Source organism: Marmota marmota, unplaced genomic scaffold (assembly GCF_001458135.2).
Source record: "Marmota marmota marmota unplaced genomic scaffold, marMar, whole genome shotgun sequence".
Lineage (NCBI taxonomy): Eukaryota > Metazoa > Chordata > Mammalia > Rodentia > Sciuridae > Marmota > Marmota marmota.
Window position 1 is genome coordinate 3,136,514 of NW_026000139.1, and position 26,490 is coordinate 3,163,003.

A 26,490-nucleotide genomic window follows, 5' to 3' on the forward strand; every position below is an offset into this window, starting at 1 on the left:
CAGGGCGCTGGGGGCCTACCTCTTCGTACACAACCACCTCTTCTACCTGATGGAGCTGCTGACCGCCCTGCTGCTGCTGCTGCTGTCCCTGTGCGAGGCGCCCGCCGTCCCTGCACTCCGGCTCGGCATTTACGTGAGTGCCTGGGTCCAGCGAGTGGGGCTTTCTGGGGCAGACAGCAGGAGGGAACATTCTAGAAGGGCAGGGGCTGCAACAGACCTGAAACAAGCCTGGCCACTGAAGCCCTGAGGACCCCACAGTCTCACTGGGTGAGTGGGGTCAGCAGCCTCCCCGGGAGTCTGTCAGGGAGGGGTCCCACTGGTGTCCCTCAGGACCAGTACCCACCCCTCGGTCACCCCACTGCCTGCACACTGTCTCCAACCTCGACGAGAAGGCAGTTAGCTGGGGCCACCGGTGGCAGGAGGACGGTCCAGTCCCACAGATGACCTTGCCCAGCAGAGCCCATGGTCAGCACGGGGCCTGGTGGTGTGTGGGAGTGCCATGTCCCTTGCTCAAGCAGGAACAGGAAAGGACACCCTCGCTGAGCAGCCTGGGCCCCAGGCCCTTGTGACCCTTTCCCAGCTACCCCGTCCCCACCGCTCCTCCTCGCTCTGCTCCTGGAGCTGGCTCTCTCTCCTCAGGGGAACCTTGTCCCCTGGAGGACATGGCACCCTGAGCAGACGAGGCTCATTTAGGGCCTTCCCTGCGTTCTTGTCCTGGTGCCAACTGGGGAACGAGATTGAGGGGCCACTTGTGCTCCGAGCCTGGTCTCTCAGACTCTTGGATTGTCCCCTTGGTTTTTAAGTTCCTATTCCATGCTGCTTTAATGTTCTTCTCTGGGTCTTTTGTAAATCTCATGGCATCCTTCCTGGAACTAGATGGGAGTCTTGTCACCCCTCTGCTCCTCTCCTCGCGCCCTAGGCCCCGGCCTCTCACCAGGTGCACAGTCCATGTGTGGAGATGTTCTGGGGCGCTCCGCGTCCAGGGCTGTGTGTGTTAGGAAGGGGCCCTGGCAGGCCTGGGTGTGGGGCCAAGACAGGTGACCCTGGGTGGTGGCCTGCCACGCCCCATGCCTGGTTGCAGGTCCACGCCACCCTGGAGCTGTTTGCGCTGATGGTGGTGGTGTTCGAGCTCTGCATGAAATCGCGGTGGCTGGGCCTCCACACCTTCGTCCGGCACAAGCGGACCATGGTCAAGGTGACGTGTCTGTCTGCCGGTCGTGTGGCACCTGTTTCTCCCCTGGGTGCTTCAAACCTGTATCTTTGGACTGATTTAAAATCCCCCACGGATGTCACCCAGGGTCCTGCCAGCCTCGGCACGTCCCCAGGTGTCCTGGGAGTACCAGCATAGTCTTGGAGCTCCATGTTGGCACACTCTGGGTCACCGTAGGTGTGTGCCCTGCACAGTGCACATGCATCCAGGTGGAAGGGAGGGGTCCACTCAGCCTGCTGGCCCCACACTGACTGCCCCAGCGTTGTGCACCTCTTGTGTGGTAGAGGAGGCCTCAGTAGGGCGAGTCGGGGTAGCGCTCGGCAGTGTGACGAGTGTGCACGCCCGTCTAGGAGAATGTCCCCAGGGAGCTGAGGTCAGGCTGGGCCCAGACCTCCAGGGCCTCCTGGTGGGAGTGGACGTGGGAGAGGCTGGTGGATGCTGAGGGCAGGTGACGGTGGGCTGTGGTGGGGAGCAGTCCCTGGAATGCTTCCCCTGGGGCCACACGTCTGCTGGGTGCGCTGGGGTGGGGGCCGGCTGTGGCCTGACGGACGCCCTGGGCCTGCCGTCCAGACCTGCGTCCTGGTGGTGCAGTTCGCGGAGGCCATCGTGGTGCTGGTGCGGCAGACGTCCCATGTGCGGGTGACCCGGGCCCTGCGCTGCATTTTCCTGGTGGACTGCCGGTACTGTGGCGGCGTTCGGCGGTAAGGCCCGGGGCAGGCTGTGTGGATGGGCCCTGCTGCGGGCGGCCTTGACCTCTGGCCTGTGGAGCCGGGGGCCCGGAGCCCCTGCTGGCCTGGCACGGGCAGGCGGGTCCTGTGGGTTGAGCTTCCCTGACTCCACGTCCAGGGCCCTGTCTGTCCTGCCTGCTGCCCTCTGGGGCCAGCTCCCCACAGAGCGTGCCACTTGCTTGTCACCTGCTGGGCACAGCAGCACCCGTCCCAGCAGGCGGCCATGTGAAGCATCGTGGTGGATCGGGCAGGCCCTCCTGGCGCCTCCCTGGGCTCCAGGACCACACCGATGCCAGCCCACACCCAGAGTCACATGTCTCTGGAGACCCATCCAAGACTGTCTCGTGGGGGGACCTGTGGTGACAGTGGCCAGCAGGGCCTCCTCTGTGCCCATGGCAGGGTGGGAATCACGTCCCTGGGGCGGGCCCTGGGGTATCTCTGGGAGCTGACCTTGGTGCCCGAGGCCCTGTGCTTGGCCTGCTGCCCTTCCCGCACTTGCAGGCCCTCTTCACCTGGGCCACGGGGACGGGTGCTATGTCTGCCACACCTGCCCTGTTCCTGCCCGCCGCNTTTTGCAACATTGGGGGTTGAACCCTAAGCTCTCTACCACTGAGTTGCATCCCCAGGCCTTTTTTTTTTTTTTTTTGCTGTGGTGAGAATTGAACCCAGGGCCTGTGCGTGTGAGAGAAGCCCTCTACCAACTGCACTGTGTCCCCAGCCCGCTTTTTTATTTTGAGACAAGGTTTCACTGAGTTGCCCAGGCTGGTCAATCGTACCTCTGACCCTCCTGCCTGGGCCTCCCACGTGGCTGAGAACCCCAGGTGGGCACCGCAGCCCGGGTGGCAGGTTGCTCTCTTGTGCCCATTGGGCTTATGCCTTTTGATACGTGCAGACGTAGCTCCTCGACGCTGCCCTGAGTACAGTGGGCGTGCCCCTGGTCTGCTGCTGTGGACACTGGCCACATGCAGACCCGCTGCAGCGCGTGGTTTGGTGCTGCCCAGCGCAGGTGCCCTGGTTCCCTTGCGGCATGTGCCTGCACCTTTGGCTCAGGATCCAGCCTCACAGGAGGCCCCCCGAGGCCGGCCTTTGTCACCTGGAAGAAGTCTGGGCTCTTTAGACAGGCAGTGTGACCTGGCATCCTGGCCCAGGCTCATGGTGGGTTCTAGCATGCCACAGAGGCATGTTTCCAGAGACCCCTGGGTGGTGACAGCCCCAGAACCAAGGAGCCCTCATGACCACCCAGTCCTGAACCGTGTTCTCCCACTCCTCCCACCTGCCCTGGGTGAATCACATTGTGCTTCTCGGGGGACAGATTGCATCTGAGGGTGGAGAGTCCCCCTTTTCTCACTCAGGATTCCAAGGACTTGGGACAGCTCATCCTGGGACAGGAAGGGTGCCCCTCCCCAGGACCCTGGCTCAGGGGAGCAGCCGGACCCCTTTGGGACTTGGCTTGGCCACTCTGTCCTCCAGACCAGGGCTCCAGATCCAGCCTCCAGATGGGCTTTGTTGGTCTGCAGAGCTGGGGCGGCTCTTTAGACCCAGACTCCGCAAAATACAGGTCCGCAGCCATTCTAAAGAAAGGCCGTCCATCCTGGGCACGTTTCCGGGGGCAGTGGGCCCCCAGAGCACAGTGCACCAGCTCCTTCAAACAGCATGACCTCTTGGGCCCATAGCCCCCTCCACGCCTGGGGCCTAGAGCGGCCGCCACGTGTGTGACATTCAGTTTCCTGGCCCTGGGACTCCCGCTCTCACACCTCTGGTCTTCCTCTGCTACCCTCCAGGTTTCTACTTGTTCTCCTCCAACCCTGCTGACCCGGTAAGCAGCCGAGGCCGCGGTCTCTTCCTGTGGCTGTCCCTCAAGGGGGCTGGAGTGAGCGTGAGGCAGGTTGGGAAGGGACACTCTGCCTGGCTCCTGGCCCCTGAGAGCCACAGACCTGAGCTCTTGGTCACCTCAGGGCCGAGGCAGTCCCTCCTGTCCCTTGAGGAGGGCATCCAAGACCAGGCCTGGAATGCCAGGACACTGGCAGAGCAGTGCAGGGACCAGGCTCCTTGCCCAGACATGTCCCCCGAAGTTGGTGGCCTGCCCCTGCCAGAGGGTGCCTCCATGCTCGGCCCTCCCAGGGGCTCCTCAAGGGGAGGGGAGCAGGTGAGCAGGGCAGGCGCTGCAGGTGGCCTGGCCATAGTGTGCCCTCACGTGTCCCTGCACCTCCCGCAGTACTTCCACACGCTGGAGGACAGCATCGTCAGCCTGTTCGTCCTCCTGACCACGGCCAAGTGAGTCCAGGCGCCCTCCCCTCCGTCCTCCGTGGGCCCAGCCAAGGGCACTGCACACCTCGGCCGCCATGCTCCACTCGGGGCTCAGCCTCGGGGCCCAGCGTGGGCTGCGCAGGGAACTGTCCTGCGCCAGGCATGTCCGTGGAGGCCCCGCGACTGACCCTGTGTGCGTCAGTTTCCCAGATGTGATGATGCCCGCCTACGCCCGGAGTCCCTGGTCCTGCGCCTTCTTCATCGTGTACCTGTCCATCGAGCTGTACTTCATCATGAACCTGGTAAGAGGCTGGGCGGGCCACGGGTGGGGCCCAGGCTCCTGGCAGGTGTGATGTTTGGGGACTGTGTCAGGTCCCCCTGTTGGTGGCATCCTCTTGGGGTCAGTGCTGCTGCTGACGGTGCCGGCTTTCAGGCCAGGGCTGCTCAGGGATCTTGTCATTCTTGAAGCACAGGCAGAGTGACCCTGGAGACTGGCGTCCACCCTGCCCAGCCAGGCTGCAGAGTACTTCAGACCTGAGGGTGGAGCACCTCACCCCCACCCACCCCAACCCCCGCCAGGGGCTGTTGTGACTGCGACAGAGGCAGAAACTGCAAGTGTGAGACCAATAGAGGAGTGAGCCCCAGCCACAGCCCAGCGTGGCCCTGTGGGCAGACCCTAGGGCCCTGCCCAGCCACCCTCACCCTGTGCCCACAGGCCAGGAGCACTGTGTGCTTGTGCCCCGCTCATCAGGAACCCCAGGATCTGGCTGGAGCACCCTCCACTCAGGAGACGTGCACCCTGAGCACTTGAGGGCTCTGGGGGTGCCTGCTGAGAGAGGCTGGCCACAAGGCTGTCCTCCAGATCCCTGCCAGAGCTGGCAGGAGGCTTTTTGTCCCTGAAGGTGAGCCTGGGACCGGGTGCTGGCCAGTGCTATTCCCCAGTGAGCTGCCCCCAGCCTGTTAGGCTTATTGGTCAATTTCCAGAAAGCACTTTACACTGTCACGGAGTCCGGCTCAGATGGACATGGAAGACGCTTTCTCTGGGCAGACTTGTGAAATCTAGACGTTTCTAGTTTCAAAAAAAAGAAGATACTTTCTTTTTATGACCAATTTTAAAAGAAAGACAGTGACCTCCCACCCCCTGGCGTGAGCCCTACCCTGTGACTTATTTAGAACTGTCTGTTGGGAAAAGCAAGGGCTTGTCCCCTCACTCACACCACAGTCACGGAGGCTCCTGGGACCTCTCCAGGGAGGAGCCTTCTCTCCACCAGTAAGCCATCTGAGGCCACCTGGTGGCCTGTAACCTGACTGCACTGACCCCGTCCACCTGGAGGTACTCCAGAACTCAGGGACATAAGTGCAGCCACGCAGGGTGGAGGCCCAGGGAGGCTGTCGGAGCCTCCACGCCCTCACTGTCTCCTGCCCTGCCGCCCGACTCGGCCTCTCTGGGGCGGCCTCTCCTCCAGGCCACAGGACAGCTGCCTGTGGAAAGGCGAGGGGCCGTGGTCTGTTGGACGGGAGCTTGGCTTCCTGTGACCACCTCGGGGAGGAGGACCTCTCCCTCCTGTGGCTGGCTTTGGGAGGCAGTCGGGGCAGGGACCGTGGGTGAAAACCAATAATTATATAATGTCGTGGGCGCAACAGTCTGGGGCAAGGGTTAGCGACTTGGCCCACGCCAGGTCGTAAAGTTCCATTGTCACATGGCCACGCTCACCAGCTGGCTCATTTCTGTGGCTGGTTTCACAGAACAACTGGTGTGGCCAGCTGGGAGTGGCGGCCAGCCACCTGGCCTTCATAGCCTGAAATATTGGCTGCGTGGCCCAGCTAGGGAAGAGTCGTTCATTGTGACCTGCACAGAGTAAATGGGGGGCCGATGTGAAGGTTGGAAGGGCAGGAGAGCACCCTCAAAACGCCTGTGAAAGATGGGGTGTTCCAGAAAGGGATTCTGTCACATTCCCCCTCCCGCCCCCTGCCCTCTAGTAATGCAGCTGGTGTCCTTGAGCTGAGGGTACCAGGCATCCCTGAGGCTGCTTCGTGGAGCACGGCCTCCTCCTCCCCTTATTTCTGTGCCACCCATGAAGCCCTGACGCACAAGTACTGGGAGCAGGAGGAAGAACACCGCCATGATGTCTCTTCCTGCCCCTCTTGCTGCTTCCTTGTCCCCTCGCTTGTCCCTGGCCCAGCCAGGGACAGGTGGCAGTGAATGGCTCCTGTGGAGAGCCACCAGAGTCCTGTATCCTGGGGTGCATGCAGGGGTCTCCAGTCCCCTCGGCTGACTGGTGACGCCTTCCTGCCGGTCCGGCCCTGCAGGGCGCACAGTCAGGCTCTGCCTCCCCCGCAGCTCCTGGCCGTGGTGTTCGACACCTTCAGTGACATCGAGAAGCGCAAGTTCAAGTCTCTGCTGCTGCACAGGAGGACCGCCATCCAGCACGCCTACCGTCTCCTCATCAGCCAGCGGGTAGGGGCGCGGGCAGGGGTGGGCCTTGCTTTGCCCCTGCCCGGAGCAGCCCCTGAGCCTGTGGGGCCAGAGACTTCGCAGACCAGAGTCCTGCCAGGGAGAAGGAGCAGGGCCTGGGACGTGTGCTGGCGTCTAGCCTGGCTGCCCTGGGTGGGGAACAGTCTGGGCTGGATCCCCGATCCACCTCCTGTCCTCCGCCCCCCCAGAGGCCCGCGGGCATCTCCTACAGGCAGTTCGAAGGCCTAATGCGCTTCTACAAGCCCCGGATGAGCGCCCGGGAGCGCTTTCTGACTTTCAAGGCCCTGAATCAGAGCGACTCACCTCTGCTCAGGTGAGAGCCGGTGCCAGTGGGGGCAGCGCGGCCAGACATGGTGTTCACCCCAGGAGCTGGGGCGCCAGAGCAGCGGGAGCAGGTGGCAGAGGCTCGTTAGATTTCCGTTTGTCCCTGAGCTTCTACGGGTGGGTGGTATGTGTCGGGATCCCTCTGTGAGTCACAGAGGTCCAACTGCCAAGCAGGCTGGATGAAAAAGGAACGTCTGCCCTGGCCCAGCCGGTGGCACTGGAGCCCAGGGCAGGGGTTGTCCAGTGGGTGGAGGGGGTGGACATGCGCACACACATGCGCCCAGCACAGTGCAGAGAACTGAGCCAAGGACTCGGTGGGCAGAAGGGTCTCCGGGCTGTTGCTGAGGCTCCGAAGCAGCCTCCTACTGGGGTATGCTCAGTCCAGCCTTTCCCCTGGGGCCTCTGCTGGAGGACGCTAAGCGTCCATCTCGAAATCGCGGTGTTCTGTGGCTGCTCTCGGGCGTGGAGACTGTCAGCATCAGTGTGGACCATGGGGATCAGTCAGCATGGCTGGTTGATTGGGTGACCCAAGTCCCCTGGGACAGGAGATCAGAGGACATGCTGGGACTCACGAGCTGTCCCTTGCTCCCTGTGAGTGCGGGAGCTGGGGCTCGGGGTGGTGCTAGCGTGTGCCTCCTCCTTTTGCTCTGATAGCCTGAAGGACTTCTATGACATCTATGAAGTCGCTGCCCTCAAGTGGAAGGCGAGTACCCGGGAGAGGGCGAGGGGCGGGCAGGTGGGCGCCCAGTGGGAGCGGGGACGGAGGCCTCAGAGGTGCAGCCCTGGCACCTTGCACAGCAGGGCCCGGCCCCCACGTCAGCCCCCGTGTGGTGACGCAGGGTTGTGGTTAAGCGCATTCAGTTTCTATGACGTCAGGTGAGTTAGCCCAGCTTCCCAGGTGCCTGGCTCACCTGTGGGAGCAAGTCCTCCCTGGAGATAGTCCAGGACCAGGGGAAAGTCGGGCAGGAGCCCCGCGCACTCCAGGTGCCCCATGGCTGCCCGTGCTGCTGTCACTCAGCTGTTCTGGGTCAGCTGCGCTGGCAGGGAGGAGGGGCCACGCCCTGGCCTGACTCCTGCGCCCCCTGCCCCGCAGGTCAAGAGAAACCGAGAGCACTGGTTCGATGAGCTTCCCAGGACCGCATTCCTCATCTTCAAAGGTGAGGTCCACCTGAGGGTGACCCACACCTGGGGCAGGCGGGGGTCTCGGAGGCCACAGGCAGACATTCGTGGAGGTGGCCTGGTGCAGAGCAAGAGCCCAGTGTCCGTGGCACAACAGCAGCGGGACCTTCTGGATGCTTCCTCACTTAGACCAAAGCAATAGTATTCATTGAAGAAAATCTAGAAAGTCAGCTCATTGGAAGAAAGTGAAATTTATCCACCCCAAGATGGCCACTCGGCTCTCTGACCTGGGCCTTTCTGAGATTTTTTGGTGTGTTTACAACAATAGAGGACTTTGAATCTTGGTAGTTCTGCATAGGTGTGTGGTTGGCCCACAAGGACTTTCTTGTGTCACAGCCTAAGCCTAGGTCTGGGCTCTTGGGAATAAGGCTGAGCTGCCGCGTGCACACCGGGATGCTTCCCACAGCCGGGCCCTCGCTGGGCATGGGTTTTCTCTGCCCCATGGATGACCGTTAGCTGAATGGGTGGGTGGACAGGTAGGCTGGGCTGAGGAGCAGCAGCGGAAGTCCCACAGTGGACACAGCTTGGCTGTGCTCTGTGGGCTCCAGGTGCGTCCCCTTGGGGTCCAAGCAGAAGCACAGGCTCCCTCAGGCAGGCCCTCCTTCTGCAGCCCCTGGCATCCATGTCCTGGTTGACCTGTCCATGAAGTGTGTGGCTGGAGACGGTGTCCTTCAGGTGAGGATTTCATTTGAACGTTTCCTCTCCAAACAGGAATCAACATCCTGGTGAAGTCCAAGGCCTTCCAGTATTTCATGTGTAAGTGTGGCCTGTCCCTGCTCCGGGCCCTTCCCTCCTGAGCCTTTGCTGTCCTGCACGGTAGAGGGGAAACAGTTGTGCGTTTGACTATAGAAGATGCCCAGCCTGGTCAGCAGGTGTAGCTCAGTGGACAGCGTGTGTGAGGCCCCAGGTTCCCTCCCTGGCGCTAAGTCAGTCAGTCAATAATGGAGGGAGGAAGACCATGCCGGCGCTTCTGTGTGCCAGCACCCGGGACGGCAGATGTCACCGCAGGCCAGGCCTTCCTGGTGGTCTGGACCCTCACTCCAGCTCCTCATCCGATTAGATCAGGATGTGTTCAGACACGTTCCAGAACAGGTTGCTGTTTCTCCTCAGGCTGTTTGAATCTGCAGAATCCCATCCCTTTCTCCCTCTTTGTTGGGGCGGGGGGGGGGGTACCAGGGATTGAACTCAGCCTTATTTTGTATTTTATTTAGAGACAGGGTCTCACTGAGTTGCTTAGTGCCTCACTTTTGCTGAGGCTGGCTTTGAACTCGAGATCCTCCTGCCTCAGCCTCCCGAGCCTTTGGGATGACAGCCATGTGCCACCAAGCCCTGTTCTTCTTTTCTCCCTCTTGCAGTGTTCAGTTGAGGAAATGGGGCTGTTAGTCCTTTCTCTTGGTTTTGCATGCTCCCCTGGTGCGTATTTCCTGTCATTTGGATACCAAGACTCTGCTAGTAACTTCTAAGCTAATTTAAAATAAAAACTCAGTTACCACTAGCATTTCAAGTGCTCAGTAGCCTCAAACAGTGACCAAACTGTACAGATAAGAATATCTCCATCACCACGGAAGATTCTCTTGGACAGAACCAGACTACAGGCTCAAGCAGATTCAGTCTTTGCAAGGAGCTTCGGTCCCTTTAGCAGGAAGTCGTGTTTAGAGACCACAGTCAGACGTGCTGGGGGTGCTCCTGGCTTGGGATTGGTGACGGTTACTAGGCTTTTCCATGGAAGTGGCTAGCATTTATACCTTTTTAAAAAAATATTTATTTTTTAGTTGTAGGTGGATACAATACTTTTTTATTTATTCATTTATTTATTTATTTTTCTGTGGTGCTGAGGATCGAACCCAGGGCTTTGCACGTGTGAGGCAAGACCTCTACCACTGAGCCCCAGCCCCAGCCCAGCATATTACCTTTTAAAAGATAACTGTGTGGAGCACGGTGGCGCACACCTGTAATCCCAGTGGCTTGGGAGGCTGAGGCAGGAGGGTCTCAAGTTCAAAGCCAGGCTCAGCAACTTAGCAAGGCCCTGAGCAACTCAATGAGACCCTGTCTCTATATAAATAAAGTTTTAAAAAGGGCTGGGGATGTGGCTCAGTGGTTTAAGTGCCCCTGGGCTCAATCCCTAGTACCAAAATGAATAGGTAAATAAACAGAACAGTAAATAACGACTGTTGCGTGTTCCTCCTGATACTCAGTGTTCAGGACTGCGGGGTGCCCGCCTCACTCCAGCAATCTGACACGACCGGACCCCCGGTCTTGACGCACAGGTGCCCGACACCACTGGCATAGTCAATCAGTCCCAGCACAGTCCCAGGGGTGTGGGGACTAGCTGCATCCCTCTGGGCTACTCGGCCACTGTTTGGCTCACTGGTGCCTCCTCTGGGTGGATACGCGTTTGTCTTCCTTTGTTTCATCTTGTTTTTGATTTTGGGGGATTGCTTCTGATTATGTAGACTATTTATATGGTTCCGAGTCAGATCTGCAAAACACACACACTCAGGAAGTTGAGACTTTCCCTGTCATCTTCCCCGTGGGTGACTTTCATTATGGTTTTTCTTCCTGATTTTTAAACCCTGTAAGGTGTCTCTCCCCGTCTGAAGCCGACAGCGGCACACTGGACACTTTCTTTCTCAGTGAACCTGTCCTAGAGGCCCCACCGGCTCCCTCCTCACCCCAGTCGCAGGCTGCCTTATGCCCAGCAGTGATCTTTCATCCAGCGCCTGCATGACCATTTAAGTGGCACTGCCGGGAGCCGCTGGCTGTATTCTTCCTTTTGGGTTTTGGCGAGTGCCTTGTTGGGGGATCCCCGGCCGAGGGCCTGCTGGGTGAGGGGCTCGGTGCTCTGCACCTCTGCCAAGTAGCTCACGGAGTCCTTCACAGACGCCCCAGGGGACGGTTTTCCATCCTCAGCCCCCTGCATGTGCCCTGCATTCACACCAACAGGGCATAGTCCAGACGTCTCCTGGTGTCCTGGCGGTGACGTAGAGGGGGCTTTGTGGCACTCCTGGCTGTCCCCGAGTGGAGCCCTACTGACTGGGCTCCACAGTGAGATCCCTGAGCAGGAGGGAGCTCCCCCTCAGTGGGTGGGGTGGCCCTGTTCTCTGTTCGCCCCAGAGCTCTCCAGGAGTCAACCAGGGACGCAGCTGCCACTGCAGGGTCCCAAGCCCCCTGTCCTTTCTGTCCCCTTGTGGCCTATTTCAGACTTGGTGGTAGCAGTCAACGGGATGTGGATCCTCGTGGAGACATTTATGCTGAAAGGTGAGCTGAGGCTGGGGTGCCCCCTCCCTGCTGGCCGCTCACCCTGAGCGGGCTCCTCTGTCTTTCAGGCGGGAACTTCTTCTCCAAGCGCGTACCCTGGAGTTACCTGGTCTTTCTCACCAGTAAGTTCCCGGAGCCTTGCGGCCAGGGACCTTGGCTTCCCCAAACAGGGACCCTCGGGGAGGGGGGCGGAAGCCTAGCCCTGTCCCTCCTCCGGGTCTCTCCTCGCCCTCGGGGCAGGTCCAGGGCCCAGGTTTGACCACCCCCAGCACAGTGGCCTCCAGCTCACCAGGCCTGGCAAGCCTGCCCCTTGCCACTCTCGCTGTCCTTGCTCACACGCGTGGAGACTCGCGACCTGTCCACACCCACACCTTCCTCGGCCTGTGCCCAGGCTCCTTCTGTGTGAGCTCCTCGCCCCTCTCTCTGCCTGGCCTCCTTGTCCCATCAGGGACTTCCCTGACACCATGCTGTCCCCTTCACTGCCCAGACCCCAGGCCCGGCCAGCAGGCGTGGCCCAGCGTCGCCCACTGGTGCTCACACCTCGCCTGGCATGGGAGGTGCCCAGGGAGTGTGTCAGCAAATGCCTGGGTTCTGGGCCATCCCCAAAGAGGACGGGGCAGCCCCATCAGCCCCCATCTGGGCCAGGCCCATGTGGCCTTGGGATCCCCAAGGACATGCCTGAGCCGAGTGGGCGGGGGGGCGCAGGATGCTGACCGCCGCCTTGTCCACAGTCTACGGGGTGGAGCTATTCCTGAAAGTCGCTGGCCTGGGCCCCGTGGAGTACCTGTCCTCAGGCTGGAACCTGTGAGTGGGCCACTCTTGCCAGCCCGGAGTCTCCGCTGTGCCCCGCCATCCTGTCCCCTCCCTGCACCCCACCATCCTGTCCCTCCTGCGCCCCACCATCCTGTCCCCTACTTGGGCCCTGCCATCCTGTCCCCGCTGTGCCCCTCCATTGTGTCCTGTCCCCCCTGTGCCCCGCCATTGTGTCCCCTCCCCGTGACCTGCCATCATGTCCTCCCTTGTGCCCTGCCATCGTGTCCTCTCCCTGCCATCGAGTCCCCTTGCCATCCTGTCCCCCCTGGGACGCGGGGGGAAGGCTGAGGGCAGCAGGCCTGTCTCCCTGGAGCAGCTCTGCACAGCCCAGGGCCGCCCAGGGCCCAGCTCCTGTCAGAAGCCCCTCGTCACCAGCCCCGCTCCAGGAAGTGGCCCTGAGGTCCCGTAGGCCCCTCTGGAGTCTTGTCCTCCTTTCCTGAAACCAAGTGCCCACAGCGAGGGCCCCACCCTGCCCTCCTTGAGCTCAGGCGGCCCTCCCCTCCCACTGAAGGCCACTCACCTGTGACGTGTGGTGTTTTAGGTAGAGTCAAGCCAGTCTACCAGAGGAATCCAGGACGGGAGGGTAGCGGGGGCCCAGAGGCTCAAGACCAGCGTGGGCCACCCGTGGGCCACCTGGAAGACCACTCCCAGGGGAAGGAGAAAGGCGGGGACCAGCTCAGCGGTTGGGCGCTCCCCTAGCAGGAAGGAATCACCAGGTTCCATCCCCAGCACTCAGAGAAAGTGCCAGAAAGTCCAGGAGATTGTGTGTATGTGTGTCTGAGGGAAGGGCCAGTGTCCCACTCTGGTGGGGGTCTCGCCGGAGTCCCCTTCTCTCCCTCACAAGGTCTCTTGGGATGGACAGTCCCCAGTGTGACAGAGGTCCTGGGCACAGCAGAGGCCGTACCTGCTGCTCTCTGTCATTAGACCATTGCAGAGCCCCCAGGTGTTTGTCCCCCAGAGCTCGTGTGAGGCCTGATCCCTGGACCTGCACTGACAGGCCTGGCCCGCTGGACCTCAGTGACCATAAGACAGCAGGAGGGTGCTCCCTGGGCCTGGCTGGACGTGGCCCCTCGTGGCCTGCCTTCGCCCTGCTGGGCCTGGCTTTTAGAGACTGAGAGTGGATGGAGGAGGGTCCCCGGCCCCCGGGCCGCTGGCAGCCCCTGCTTCTCTCCCGGACCAGGTTCGACTTCTCTGTCACGGCCTTCGCCCTCCTGGGACTGCTAGCTCTGGCCCTCAACATGGAACCCTTCTATTTCATAGTGGTCCTGCGTCCCCTCCAGCTGCTAAGGTGACAGGGGCTGGGGACAGAGGGAGGGTGAACTCTGGGGAAGTGGAGGGACCCAGAATGAGCCCGAGACCTGGGGCTGGAGTCTGCAGATGTCACAGCCCTACAGACACAGCCTGAGCAGGGCCACTGCCTTCCCCTGGGGCACATGACGCATGCAGCTAGATGGGACCCCAGAGTGGACGGGACGCTGCCCGTGTTCCTGGCCATGTGAGCGCCCCAGATCCTGGCCCATGGGAGCTCGGCCACCACCCATACCACATGCCCAGAGTCGTCAGTCAGACTGGCTCAGCAGGGACACGCAGGGCGCCGGGTGCTTCCCTGGCCCGCCTCTGGGAGGGGACTTGTCTTCCCCATGGGGTCCCCTCCACCCACAGCATCTACCTCTCTGGGCCCCTCAGAAGTGGGGACTCCTCCCCGCCTGCCCACCTGCAGCCCCACGTCCTTCCTGGAGGGAGGGAGGCAGGCGGCCGGGGCCTACCATGGAGGCAGAGCCTGCTGCTGCGGTGTCCAAGGCTGGGCCTGCATGTCCCTCCTCTCAGGCTGCCACGCTCTGTTGATGAGCCCCTCTGTGGGCCTGGTGTCTGTCCCCTCCTCCACAGCAGGGCTTTGCCCACAGGCCACCTGCTTCATTTGTAAACTGGTGGATGGTGGCTGCTGCCTCCTCCCCCGTGATGCCCTAGGAGACGTGGCACTGCTCCACCCCAGGGGCAGCGTCCCGTCCACTCTGGGGCCCCGTTCAGCTGCATGCGTCATGAGGCCCTGCACCCCCACCTGGGCGCGTCCTGCCTCTATGCCTGACGGAGCTCTGCCGTTGCCCAGGTTGTTTAAGCTGAAGAAGCGATACCGCAACGTGCTGGACACCATGTTTGAGCTGCTGCCCCGGATGGCCAGGTACTGCCCTTCCTCCTGGCCCGCAGGTCCAGGCACCAGGAGGCTCGTGCCCCGTGGGGGCCGGGAGTTGGGTGGTAGTGGGGCAAGGAGGCCCAGGAAAGACTGGAACTCGAGGGTCGAGGGTCTCGAAGGAGGCCGATCTGACCACACAGGTCTCCGGCACCACTCTCCTCTACTGACCTGTCTTGAGTATCTAGTAGGGGGGCGGGGAGCTGCCAACTCACTTACCCCCGTGTCTGCGTCCACAGGTAAGGGCACCTGTGACCTGCCTTCACAGGTAAGGGCGAGTCTCTGGCCAAGGGGCGCCTGTCCCTAGAGTCCTGCACTGAGCCGTCCTACCCCATGCGGGAGCCGCAGGCCCCTCCCCTGCAGGCACGGTCCAGTCGGTCCAGTCGGTCCAGTCGCTAGCCTGGCTAGGGGCATGCCTCTCCTGCAGTCAGCTCAGGGTCCCAGGAGGCCGGGCACCGCAGGAGCCGGCCCCGCCTGGCCCCCCGTCACCTGTGCTTTTGCGCCCCCAGCCTCGGCCTCACCCTGCTCACCTTCTACTACGCCTTCGCCATCGTGGGCATGGAGTTCTTCTGCGGCCTGCTGTACCCCAACTGCTGCAAGTGAGTCAGCCGCTGCACCCCCCAGGCCTGCCGCCTGTGCCTCAGCCTCAGCTGGGACTGCACTGGCCCGGCCTCCAGGTCCCTGTCAAGCCACAGCACCTGCAGGCCTGGGGTGGTTCTGTGTGGCTCTCGGTGCTCAGGGAGCCCAGCGCCGCAGGGGGGCTCTGGACGGGGTCAACTCGGGTGAGGGGATCGGAGCAAGTCCCCCGGGCCCCAGCAGGGCTCAGGAGCTGTGCTGCCTGCAGCTGCCCTTCCCCAGACCACAGTGGCTCGAGTCACTTCCTTCCAGGAGTGGCCAGGGACCTAGGGGCAGCCTGTTAGGATGGGACAGATGGACACATGGCAGGAAGACTGCGAGGCTCAAGATGGAGTGGGAGGGAGACCGGTGACCGCCCTGCCCTGCTCCTTCTGAGCCAGCTCACAGGGCCGCAGGCACTGCCGTCACCTTTCAGTTCAGTGTCCTCTTTTAGGTGGGTCAGTGTGGCCTCTCTAAGCGCTAATAAAGTAACGTGGACATTGTTGAGCTGAGCTTGTGGCCGGAGGCTGTGCTGGCCAGGCGCAGGCCTTACAGCAGAGGAGCTTTTTCAAGGGCATGACCCAGCTGTGTGGCCAGGTGGCACCACTGGCCAGAGGCTCAGGTCCCTGCCTTCTGAAAAGCCCCCGTGGCCCAAGCTGACTTTCCAGAGTGTCCACGTGGAACTTAACAGAAGGGCCACACAGGACGAGTGGGGAATGGGAAGTCGGCCTCCTCACAGGGGTGAAGCTCTGGGAGCCCGGAGCAAGGTGCCGCCTTGGAGCCACCCTCTGGCTGGGCACATGCAGAGGTGGCCTTGGAGCTGTGAGAGGCCTGGTGAAGGCAGCTGGGGGCAGAGCCAGCAGGGTCAGGGGCCAGAGAGGGCTGGGAGGAAACCCAGTCCCGGCCAACAGCAGAGCCAGGCCGGGCCTCGTCTACACAAGCTGGTCCGGAAATGACAGCCGTGTCCTGACCCGCCTGCTCCCGCTTCCCCAGCACCAGCACGGTGGCGGACGCCTACCGCTGGCTGAACCGCACAGAGGGCAACAGCACCGTGGTGGAGGAGGGCTACTACTACCTCAACAACTTTGACAATATCCTGAACAGCTTCGGTGAGCCAGGGGCGGCTCCTTTGTCACCGCAGGCCCCAGAGGTGGCACGGCTGTCCCTCCTGAACCACTGGCTACCATTCTGTGGAGTCCCTTCTGGCCCCGCTGGAGGGCTGGAGTCCAGGCCAGGCCGAGGGCTCCTCGGCCACCAGATTTTATTCCTTTGCCTGAAACTTCCCCAGTTTAGGGGAAAGGACTTCACGCCTCAGCTGGGAGGGTGCAGGCTGGCACTAGAGCGCAGGCCACAGTGCCAGCCGCAGAGGGACCCAGCCACATTAATGCTGTGACAGGGTCCTACGCTGCCCCGGCTGAGGCCTACCCCAGCTCCGTCCTGTCCCCCCCATGGGGGCAGGGGTGGAGGGACGAGGTCCTGCCGGGTGGGGAAGGGGGCCCCTCCTGACAGCGCAGGTCTGCACCCAGGAAGACCTGCCCCAGCCCTGGGCTGTCACGGGCTGTCGAGGCAAAGGGGGTGCCCTTTGGGGAAAGGCCAAGATGGCAGGACTCCCCACGGAGCAGGTGCCCAGGGAGGCTTGCCTGTGTCCACTCTGTGGCTTTGGTGCCTGTGTCCAGGGGAGGGAGTGGCCTTGAGCTGTCTGGAAGGAGGGCTCTGATCAGATGCCCCTTCCCCTCCCTCTGCAGTGACCTTGTTCGAGCTCACGGTTGTCAACAACTGGTACATCATCATGGTAAGGGCTCGGTGCCGGGGCTCCCCCGTCCTCGGGGCCCCTCACCACGCAGGGCCTGGAGGCCCGTGTCAGGCTGGCCAGGCTCAGCGGGGGCCGTGGCACAGGCTGGCATCGCCCTCCCCCTCCCGAGCCCCATGCCGCCCGAGCCTGGCTGTCTCCCCACGTGGGTATCGAGGGGCCGTGTGGCCTGAGGTCCAAGTTCAGAAAGCCAAGGCGGGATCTGGGCCATGTGGGGAGATGCAGTCTCTGAAGGGAAGCGCTGGGCACACGTCCCCCTCTCTGAGCTCCCCAAGCCCACCCTTCTTCTGATAGAGACCCCAGGGCCACCGGCCTTCCCAGGTCGCACCCCAGGCTTCCATGGTGGGAAGGAAGTTTAAGACCCAGGGGAGCGAGGACCCTCTCCTCTGTCCTCCACAAGCAAAAGCAAATGAGGACGGGTCTGTGGAGTGGGGAGGCCTGGTCCTGGGTAGGGCCAGGGACGGCCTGGAGTCGCCCTACCCACTCCCCGCTTGCTCTACAGGAAGGGGTCACCTCGCAGACCTCCCACTGGAGCCGCCTGTACTTCATGACCTTCTACATCGTGACCATGGTAGGCCCTGCCCGCGCCTGGGCCACAGCACCTAAGTGGGCTCCCAGGGTGCTCACAGCCGCTGACCCACCCCCTCCCTCCTGGCCAGGTGGTGATGACCATCATTGTGGCCTTCATCCTGGAAGCCTTCGTCTTCCGAATGAACTACAGCCGCCAGAACCAGGGCTCGGAAGGTCTGTTGGGGCGCGTCTCGGGCACTGCTGCCCCTCTGCCCCTCTGCCTGTCTGTCTGTCTCAGCCTTGGCAGGCTGACCATGGTTGTCCGTCCCTCGGGACCCTCCTGCCTAGGTCTCCTCCTTGTATTGATTTTCCACCATCTGATAGCAGAACGGTGCTCACGACCTCATTGTAAACTAAAGACGTGCGTCACATTATAAGGTTGGACAGAGCAGGGCCTGGTGTGGCAGCCACACCCCTCGTCCCTCTGCCTGGCCCCCAGAGCCTGGAACCAGAGGGACAGTGCACAGCCCAGTCTCGGCCTGGCCGGGGGAGGTGGTAGGAACCGTTTCCTCTGTTAGTTCCGCCACGTTGCTGAACATCGAGTTTGTGCCACTGTGGTTGAGGCGCTGTGGACGCAGTCGACTGGGCAGAGGCCAGCGGGGCTCCCCCGGCGCCGGCCTTGGGAAGGTGGTGCCCCCAGATGCCCAGCTTTCTTCATACTGACCCCTTATTTCCAGCTTCTCCACCAGAGCTGCCTGTGCACCGGTCCCCACGTGTCCCCTCTCTCTCTGGGAACAATCTGGCCCTCCCGAGGCCTCTGTCTGCAGGAGGCTGACACCCAGAGCAGAAGGGAGGGGGTCCCAGATGCCAGCTGGAGGGGGTGACATGGGACCCCGCAGGGGGCCCCAGGGAGGTGGCTGCAGAGCTGCAGGCTCCATGCCACCCCTCTCTGCAGTTGACAGTGGCATCACCCTGGAGAAAGAGATCTCCAAAGAGGAGCTGGTGGCCATGCTGGAGCTCTACCGGGGGGCTCCCGGGGCCGCCTCCGACGTCACCCGGCTGCTCGAGACCCTCTCGCAGATGGAGAAGTACCAGGTGAGGGGCGGGGTTAGCATGGCTGCTCCCCTCCCCGCAAGTGTCGGTGGCACTCTTGGGTGGCAGGAGGCCATGCCTTGGCATGGGGGCCCTGCAACCACATCCAGCAGCCTTCGCCCTTCTCCAGCAAAACTCCCTGACGTTCCTGGGACGGAGATCGAGGACCAAAAGCGACCTGAGCCTGAAGATGTACCAGGAGGAGATCCAGGTAGGGCCCACGGCCACCCTGCCCAGCGGCATCCTGGAGGGGCCGCCAGTGCCTGAGGTGTCGGGACGGACGGCTGGCCCAGCCTCCACGCCCGTCTGGCCTGTTCTGGGTGCCACTGCCCTGATGAGTCTCCAGCACCTGTCACTCTGAGCGGGAGCTGCAGCCTCAACTATGCACAGCAGGAGGCACAGGGAGGGCTGGGGACATGGCCACTTGGACGAGGATGTGCTGCCCAGAGAAGGGGCCGCCTTCCTTCACCTGCAGCCGAGCGTCACCTAGTGGGAGTGACCCCCTGCGCATGGCCTGCTGCGGGGTTTGGCCGATTGTTTTTGTTTTGTTTTGTTTTTAAGAGAAAAGATAAGGTACAGTTCTTTCCTTCCCACTGTCTCCCACCTTTCCATGTTGGTGACTGCGCTAAGTACCCAAGCGCCACGTGGGCCCTGACACCGATGCCCTTTAGTCTAGTTGGCCTTCCTGGGCGGAGGGGCAGTGCCCAGTGAGCTTAGGGTCAGAGACATGGAAACAGTGTCGGGCCCAGCTCTGGGTTCCATTCCCACCTGTGACAGGGGACAGAGCAGTGGGGACGAGTGCTCAGGAGCACGTGGGATCCCCTCTGGGAGAAGGCTGCCCTTCTGTCTGTCTGTAGTTCTGTCCCCTTCTGCTGAGGCCACGGCAGAGGCACGAACCTGGGGTGACCTGGGTACCTGGGTACTTCCTGTACCCCAGGGTGGCCAGTTGAGGGCCTTGGCCAGTGCGTTCGGCCGCTGTGGAGGGCTCCAGAAGCCCCTTTACGGAACCCCCCGAGCCAGGCCGCCCTCACAAGGCCAGCACCCCCCTATGTCCCTGCCGCTGTGGAGGGCTCCAGAAGCCCCTTTACGGAACCCCCCCGAGCCTGGCCTGATAACCAGGCCACCCTCACAAGGCCAGCACCCCCCTATGTCCCTGCTGGGCGCACAGGCAGGCTCCCACCCACCAGTCTGTGGTTCGGGTTCTTTTAAAAATGTGGGGTGACAGTCTTTAACGCCATCATCCACATACCCAGTTCCTGGAAGTCTACTGCTCCACACAGGCCTGGGGCTGTCTCTTNGTGCAGGCCCGTGGGCAAACTCCTGGTATGCAGCGGGGGAGCCCCGAGTTCTAGAGTCCAGGGCCACCGTCCCACGTTTGGCCCTGCATGTGGCAGGGCCACGGCCCAAGGGCTGCGCAGTCCTGGTTGAGCAGATACGCTGATCCGCCTGGTTCTTGTGGCTTTGGGAACCTGGCAACTGGAGAGCTCCGCGGGCCGTCCCTGTGGGTCCGACACCCGGGGGCTTACCTGGGCCCTCACCCGAGTCACCTGAGGGAGCAGGAGGCCCGAAGGCCAGCGAGAGGGAGGGCAGGTCGCCAGGGCCGCAGCCAGGCCGATTCCTTTGCCTCAGGCCCAGCCCTTCCCTCTGAGGACTCTGGGTCACTCAGGAGGTCTGGCTTCCGCTGGAGTCAGGCCACAGCCAGGCCACTCCCCAGAGGCCAGCAACGGGGCTGGGGTCCAGGCCGGAGGGCTCAGCTGATGTGCCCCGGCAGCAAGAGCCACCTGCGGAGCTGCCCACTCCAGTCCCCAGCAGAAGGCTGCAGGAGCCCCCTCGGTGCCACCAACACACCACAGGTGGCCTTGGTCATGTCCTGTTCAAGTGAATCACTCCGAACTCGGTGAGCAAGGCCACGGCCAGGAAGCCCAGGTAGAAGAGCAGCAGGCAGACGCCGTAGGTCCTGCGGAGCCGGAAGCACTGCAGGGGCACCGCCAGCAGGGAGAAGGCCAGGCTGAGGCCCAGGGCGCCGGCCAGCACCCACACCAGCAGGCCCTCGGGCTGCAGCTGTGGAGAACAAGACGGCGCCTGGGCCACCTATGGGGGCGGACCCCACCCGGGGACCCAGCCACGACCCCAGAAGCAGCAACCTCCAGTCCCACCTGCCTGGGAGCTTCTCATAAGAAATGGGACGACGGGTGGACGGACAGATGGATGGACAGATAATAAAGCAACCATAGCAGAATGTCAGTGGGCCTGGCCCTACAACCCTGTCAGCTGTTCTACGCTGAGCCTTTGTGATGACATTGAAAGTGAGCATTTTGAAGGAATGGTGGCTGCTCAGGCTCCACCCAGGGTCTCTGTGTGGGGGGCCTTGGGAGCACTGGCTGCTTCGGTGCCACCGTGGTCCCTTCTGGTAGGTGTTATGATCACCTCCGTTTTATAGTCTTGGAAGCTAAGACTTGGGACAGAGCCCAGGAGTTCACGAGCAACTTGGGCAACTCAGCAAGATTCCAGCTCAAAATAAATAAGCCGGCCAGGCGCAGTGACCTGTGACCTGTTCGGGAGGCTGAGGTTGGAGGGCTGCAAGTTCAAGGCCAGCCTGGGCAACTTAGCGAGACCGACCACATCTCAAAAAATCAGAGTGCCTGCCTAGAATGTGCCAGGCCCTGGGTTCAATCCGCAAGATAAATAATAAAAATCAAAAATCTTTTTTTAAAAGAGCAACTTGTGTTTTCCCCCTGACAGTCCCAAGGACATCTGCCCCATCCCCCAGCTGGGGCGGGGGCAGCGCAGGGCGGGCGGGGAGGGTGGCCCTCAGCATGCCGTCTCTCCCTAGGAGTGGTACGAGGAGCACGCTCGGGAGCAGGAGAAGCATCTGGGCAGCGTCACCATCCCCACCGCCCCGCAGCCCCCCGGTGGCCGCCCGCGCTCCCAGACCGTCACCTAGCCCCAGCGGGGACGCCGTCTCTTCTATGCAATAACACGTAGTATTACCTTCCCACCATGCACCAAGATGACGTGGGGACGCACATCACATACATGGACGCCTCACATGGATGCACACACCTGCAGAGAGGAGAGCCGAGGACCAGCTGACCTTGGGGTCGCCCGGCCCGTCTTCCTGAACCCCAGGGTGGCCGGTTGAGGCCTTGGCCAGTGCGTTCAGCCGCTGTGGAGGGCTCCAGAAGCCCCTTGACGGAACCCCCTGAGCCTGGCCTGATAACCAGGCCACTCTCGCAAGGCCAGCCCCCCCGCCCCATGTCCCTGCTGGGCTCACAGGCAGGCTCCCACCCACCAGTGTCCCCACTGACCCCGTGGCCCTGTCACAGCACCTGTGTCTGGCTCTAGGGACAAAACCACTAAGGAAGGAAGGAACCCAAGTGCCCTGGGCAGTGTCATAGATGGTGTCATAGATGCTCCTGTGGGCCACGCCTGTGACCTGTGGGAGAGTGAGGAGGACCAAGGTCACGCCTACGGGCAGCTCTCAGGAGCCAGATGGGCGCTGCAGACGCACTAGCTGGCCTGGGATCCTGCCCCCTGAGCTGCCCCGAGCCCCTCCCACCCTGCGGTCCAGACCTTGTCGCTGGATGTCCTTCTACAGTGACTCTGTGCAGAATCCAGGCCACCAGGAAGAGGGGCAGGTGAGAGGCCCAGGGTCTGGCCGGTTCCTGAGGGACCTCTCGGCTCATTCCCTCTCCTTGTGATCCGCTGGGGTGGCAGCTTGTGCCGGGGACAGCGGTGGCCCTTCACACGTGTGTGTATCCTCGCTGCTGGATTGGAGCAGGCCACTCAGGGACAATCATGGGGACAAGCAGTGGCAGCCCCAGCACAGCCCCCACCGCACCTTGGGTGCTGAGGCCAGAGTGGGCTTGGCCTGACCTTGGTTGGCCAGGAGTCCAGGCAAACACTCAGCCATGGGCGTCCTGGGGTGTCCGAGCAAGGCAGTGTTGGTGGTGGTGGCAGAGTGGGGTCAGAGGGGGCTTTGGCCCAGCTGTCCAGGCAGGTGCCAGCAGACGCAGGGGAGGATAGACGGCCAGGAGCAGGCACCAGCCTGGCGTCCTGGGCCAACCTGGCTCCAGCCACCTCCACGCTTCCTGTGGCCGGGGGCAAGGGGTGGACAGAGGGCCCTGGAGCCTGATCCCAGGGAGCCTGATCCCCATGGCCCCGCGGCCTGCAGCAGCCTCTGCAGGCCTGGGGGTGGGGGGAGGTCCGCTCTTAAAGCCCTTGGGGAAACTGAGTCCTTAAGCCGCGATCCCGGGATTGTCAGAGGAGGCTGACGTTGCCTCTTGGTCTTTGGAGGGCCACTGGCCATGCGGGAGCTCAACGTGGAGCCCCAGGCCACACCCTTCTCTCCAGAGAAGGGACTTCATTTGCACAACCGGGTGCCTTTTACCTTGTGTATTCAAACGGGCATTTTGGAAGCAGGGAGGGGGCAGTTGCTAGAGGAGGACAGGGGTTCCTGACCTGAGCACCCAGGGCCCTTCTAGTCCCTTCCTCTACCCGGGGGCTGAGCCCCCAACAGGAGGCCGGCCCTGTTCCAGGGGTGCCCGGTCCATTCCCAGCCCTGGCCTGGCAGAGCCCCTGGCTTCAGTCAGAACCAGGTGGGCAAGGTGTGCCGACAGGAGGGGGGGACTGGGGACAGCTGTCTCTACAGGGTTCCCTGTGGTCCTGTCCAGCTGACCCTCAAGCCCTCCCACCAAGCAGGGGACAGCTGTCACCCCAGATGTGATCCCTGAGTGTCTTGGGACCTCCTCTAGCTCAGATGCCTCCCTCACCTGTTACAGCTGAAGGGGACCAGGTGGCCTTTGCTACCCTCCGGGTCACAGCCTGGCAGGGGTAGTGTGGCCCTGTGCACCCTTCCTGGTGAGGCGGTGGCACTTTGGGGAGGACGCCTCCTGCCCCCTGCTTCTCCCCACCCAGCCTTACTCCACCTCGCAGACAATCATTTTGTATGACGGCAGGGCGGCGCCGGGGTCTTGTACAGGTGACTTGTTACCTGGGGACCCGCCATGTCCCTGGATTCCTGGCGCATTAATAAAAGCCTTTGCTTTGTACATATGGCTGCTGCCTCGTGCCTCGTGGCTTGTGGTTTGTGTCGGGGAGAGGGCAGAGGTCCCACGGTGGCCAAGGGGCCTGCCACCAGCCAGTCACCACCTGGTCCCGGCTGCAGAAGGATGGCCGAGTCTGTGGCTGCTCAGAAAATACTTCAAATATTTAATCCTGTTTTCTTTTCTTTTTTTTTTTTATTTGGGAAAAAGGTGGCGAGTCCCTCTTGACCAAGGGCATAGGGGCAGTGGGCAGCAGTTGCTTCCTGAGAAGGCCAGAGGCCCTGGCGCTCCCTGAGGTGGGTGCAGGCCCGTGGGCAAACTCCTGGTATGCAGCGGGGGAGCCCCGAGTTCTAGAGTCCAGGGCCACCGTCCCACGTTTGGCCCTGAATGTGGCAGGGCCACGGCCCAAGGGCTGCGCAGTCCTGGTTGAGCAGATACGCTGATCCGCCTGGTTCTTGTGGCTTTGGGAACCTGGCAACTGGAGAGCTCCGCGGGCCGTCCCTGTGGGTCCGACACCCGGGGGCTTACCTGGGCCCTCACCCGAGTCACCTGAGGGAGCAGGAGGCCCGAAGGCCAGCGAGAGGGAGGGCAGGTCGCCAGGGCCGCAGCCAGGCCGATTCCTTTGCCTCAGGCCCAGCCCTTCCCTCTGAGGACTCTGGGTCACTCAGGAGGTCTGGCTTCCGCTGGAGTCAGGCCACAGCCAGGCCACTCCCCAGAGGCCAGCAACGGGGCTGGGGTCCAGGCCGGAGGGCTCAGCTGATGTGCCCCGGCAGCAAGAGCCACCTGCGGAGCTGCCCACTCCAGTCCCCAGCAGAAGGCTGCAGGAGCCCCCTCGGTGCCACCAACACACCACAGGTGGCCTTGGTCATGTCCTGTTCAAGTGAATCACTCCGAACTCGGTGAGCAAGGCCACGGCCAGGAAGCCCAGGTAGAAGAGCAGCAGGCAGACGCCGTAGGTCCTGCGGAGCCGGAAGCACTGCAGGGGCACCGCCAGCAGGGAGAAGGCCAGGCTGAGGCCCAGGGCGCCGGCCAGCACCCACACCAGCAGGCCCTCGGGCTGCAGCTGTGGAGAACAAGACGGCGCCTGGGCCACCTATGGGGGCGGACCCCACCCGGGGACCCAGCCACGACCCCAGAAGCAGCAACCTCCAGTCCCACCTGCCTGGGAGCTTCTCATAAGAAATGGGACGACGGGTGGACGGACAGATGGATGGACAGATAATAAAGCAACCATAGCAGAATGTCAGTGGGCCTGGCCCTACAACCCTGTCAGCTGTTCTACGCTGAGCCTTTGTGATGACATTGAAAGTGAGCATTTTGAAGGAATGGTGGCTGCTCAGGCTCCACCCAGGGTCTCTGTGTGGGGGGCCTTGGGAGCACTGGCTGCTTCGGTGCCACCGTGGTCCCTTCTGGTAGGTGTTATGATCACCTCCGTTTTATAGTCTTGGAAGCTAAGACTTGGGACAGAGCCCAGGAGTTCACGAGCAACTTGGGCAACTCAGCAAGATTCCAGCTCAAAATAAATAAGCCGGCCAGGCGCAGTGACCTGTGACCTGTTCGGGAGGCTGAGGTTGGAGGGCTGCAAGTTCAAGGCCAGCCTGGGCAACTTAGCGAGACCGACCACATCTCAAAAAATCAGAGTGCCTGCCTAGAATGTGCCAGGCCCTGGGTTCAATCCGCAAGATAAATAATAAAAATCAAAAATCTTTTTTTAAAAGAGCAACTTGTGTTTTCCCCCTGACAGTCCCAAGGACATCTGCCCAACCTGGTGTCCCTTATCTCTCGCAACCTAATGGCCGTGCGCGCGCGGCACACACACATACACAGAAGAGAAGGAACAGGCCGGAGGCCTAGTGCCTCTATTCGGAATGGCCTGAGAATCCATGATGAGAAGGGAGCTCTGGAGCCCACGGGGTTGACCATGTGCAGCAGTGTCGCCTCCCCGAGAAGCCAACTTCCCAAGCCCACGCAGCTGTTTGCTAGCCGGCCTGGCCAGCACGCAGGGCCACGGATTGCAAGTCAGCAGCAGAGGGTCTGTTCAGGACCCCTGGCTCCCAGAGACCGGGGAGCGACTTGGTCTCCACCAGCCACCAGCCACCAGCCCCTGGCTCCCCAGTGCTTCCCCTGCAAGGGCTTAAACCAGCTTCGGCCACCCACGCCCCTCCTTCTCGGGCAGCCCGGGCAGCCTGGGCAGGCGGCCGTCAGGTTCTGCTGGCCTCAGGCTTCATCTGCAAGGAGAAAGCACTGCCCAGACCCTGGCTACCTTCTTCTCTAGAACTCGACTACCTGGCCACAGGAGCCACCTGCGTCACCCAGTCCTTCCTGTTCCAGCCTGGCCCTGTCTCCCGCCTGTCAGGACAGTCTCTTGACATCACCCGCATGGGCAGCTGGGTGAAGACGCAGCGCAGGCTGGGTGCAGCCCAGGGCGGGAGCTTGGCTCAGCATGCGGGGAAAGGTTCAGGGCCCAGCACCCCGCACATTCCCAGACACCCCCCAGGGGTCAGGAGGCCACAGGGGCCACCCACCGTGCATCTCTGACCTTCCCGAACCCGTGGGTGCCTGCCTTCTCCTCCCAGCGCCCCGCTGGCAGCCCTGGGACCCGCAATCAGCTTGGCCCTGTCCCCACTCGGGAGGCCTGGAGGGGCCATCTACCCCATTTTACAGGTAGGAAGCTGAGGCACAGAGATGTCCCACCTCACTCAAAGTCACACAGCCAAGAGACTTCAGGACGGCCTGGACCCAGCAGGCCAGTAGGTGGGCGCCGCCTGAGTCCCACTCTGACTCCTAGCTGCTTTGGCGACGCAAAAGGAATGTTTCAACTCAGCAGATATTCTCACTTCAGAGTTCCTGGGACCCGACCCCAGGAAATGAGAGTCGCTGAGGTGGGAAGGGTCTCTTGGCCCTGTGGGGTGCTCCTCTGTCCTCGCCCAGGTCCTCTCTCCCTCCCCCCCTCTCTTTCCTTTTTTTCTTCTTCTTCATTTGTTTTTGAACCCAG

The 26,490-nt window shown here is 62.1% G+C and overlaps 1 protein-coding gene across 1 annotated transcript in view; it reads left to right on the forward strand.

The window, feature by feature from the left end:
- Positions 1-23,501, forward strand: part of Tpcn1 (two pore segment channel 1) — a 52,781-nt gene extending 29,280 nt beyond the window's left edge. Inside the window, exons 4-28 of the mRNA XM_048785672.1 lie at positions 4-133; positions 1,082-1,195; positions 1,781-1,911; positions 3,409-3,550; positions 3,635-3,754; positions 4,154-4,212; positions 4,388-4,487; positions 6,527-6,643; positions 6,850-6,974; positions 7,640-7,688; positions 8,079-8,142; positions 8,876-8,920; positions 11,366-11,422; positions 11,491-11,544; positions 12,154-12,226; positions 13,416-13,523; positions 14,343-14,414; positions 14,933-15,022; positions 16,032-16,147; positions 16,784-16,830; positions 17,351-17,419; positions 17,508-17,592; positions 18,314-18,453; positions 18,581-18,661; positions 21,284-23,501. Coding sequence (XP_048641629.1) covers positions 4-133; positions 1,082-1,195; positions 1,781-1,911; positions 3,409-3,550; positions 3,635-3,754; positions 4,154-4,212; positions 4,388-4,487; positions 6,527-6,643; positions 6,850-6,974; positions 7,640-7,688; positions 8,079-8,142; positions 8,876-8,920; positions 11,366-11,422; positions 11,491-11,544; positions 12,154-12,226; positions 13,416-13,523; positions 14,343-14,414; positions 14,933-15,022; positions 16,032-16,147; positions 16,784-16,830; positions 17,351-17,419; positions 17,508-17,592; positions 18,314-18,453; positions 18,581-18,661; positions 21,284-21,394 — 2,299 coding nt within the window. The 3' untranslated portion in view covers positions 21,395-23,501. The remainder of the gene's footprint in view (positions 1-3; positions 134-1,081; positions 1,196-1,780; positions 1,912-3,408; positions 3,551-3,634; positions 3,755-4,153; positions 4,213-4,387; positions 4,488-6,526; positions 6,644-6,849; positions 6,975-7,639; positions 7,689-8,078; positions 8,143-8,875; positions 8,921-11,365; positions 11,423-11,490; positions 11,545-12,153; positions 12,227-13,415; positions 13,524-14,342; positions 14,415-14,932; positions 15,023-16,031; positions 16,148-16,783; positions 16,831-17,350; positions 17,420-17,507; positions 17,593-18,313; positions 18,454-18,580; positions 18,662-21,283) is intronic.
- Positions 23,502-26,490: the final 2,989 nt, after the last annotated feature.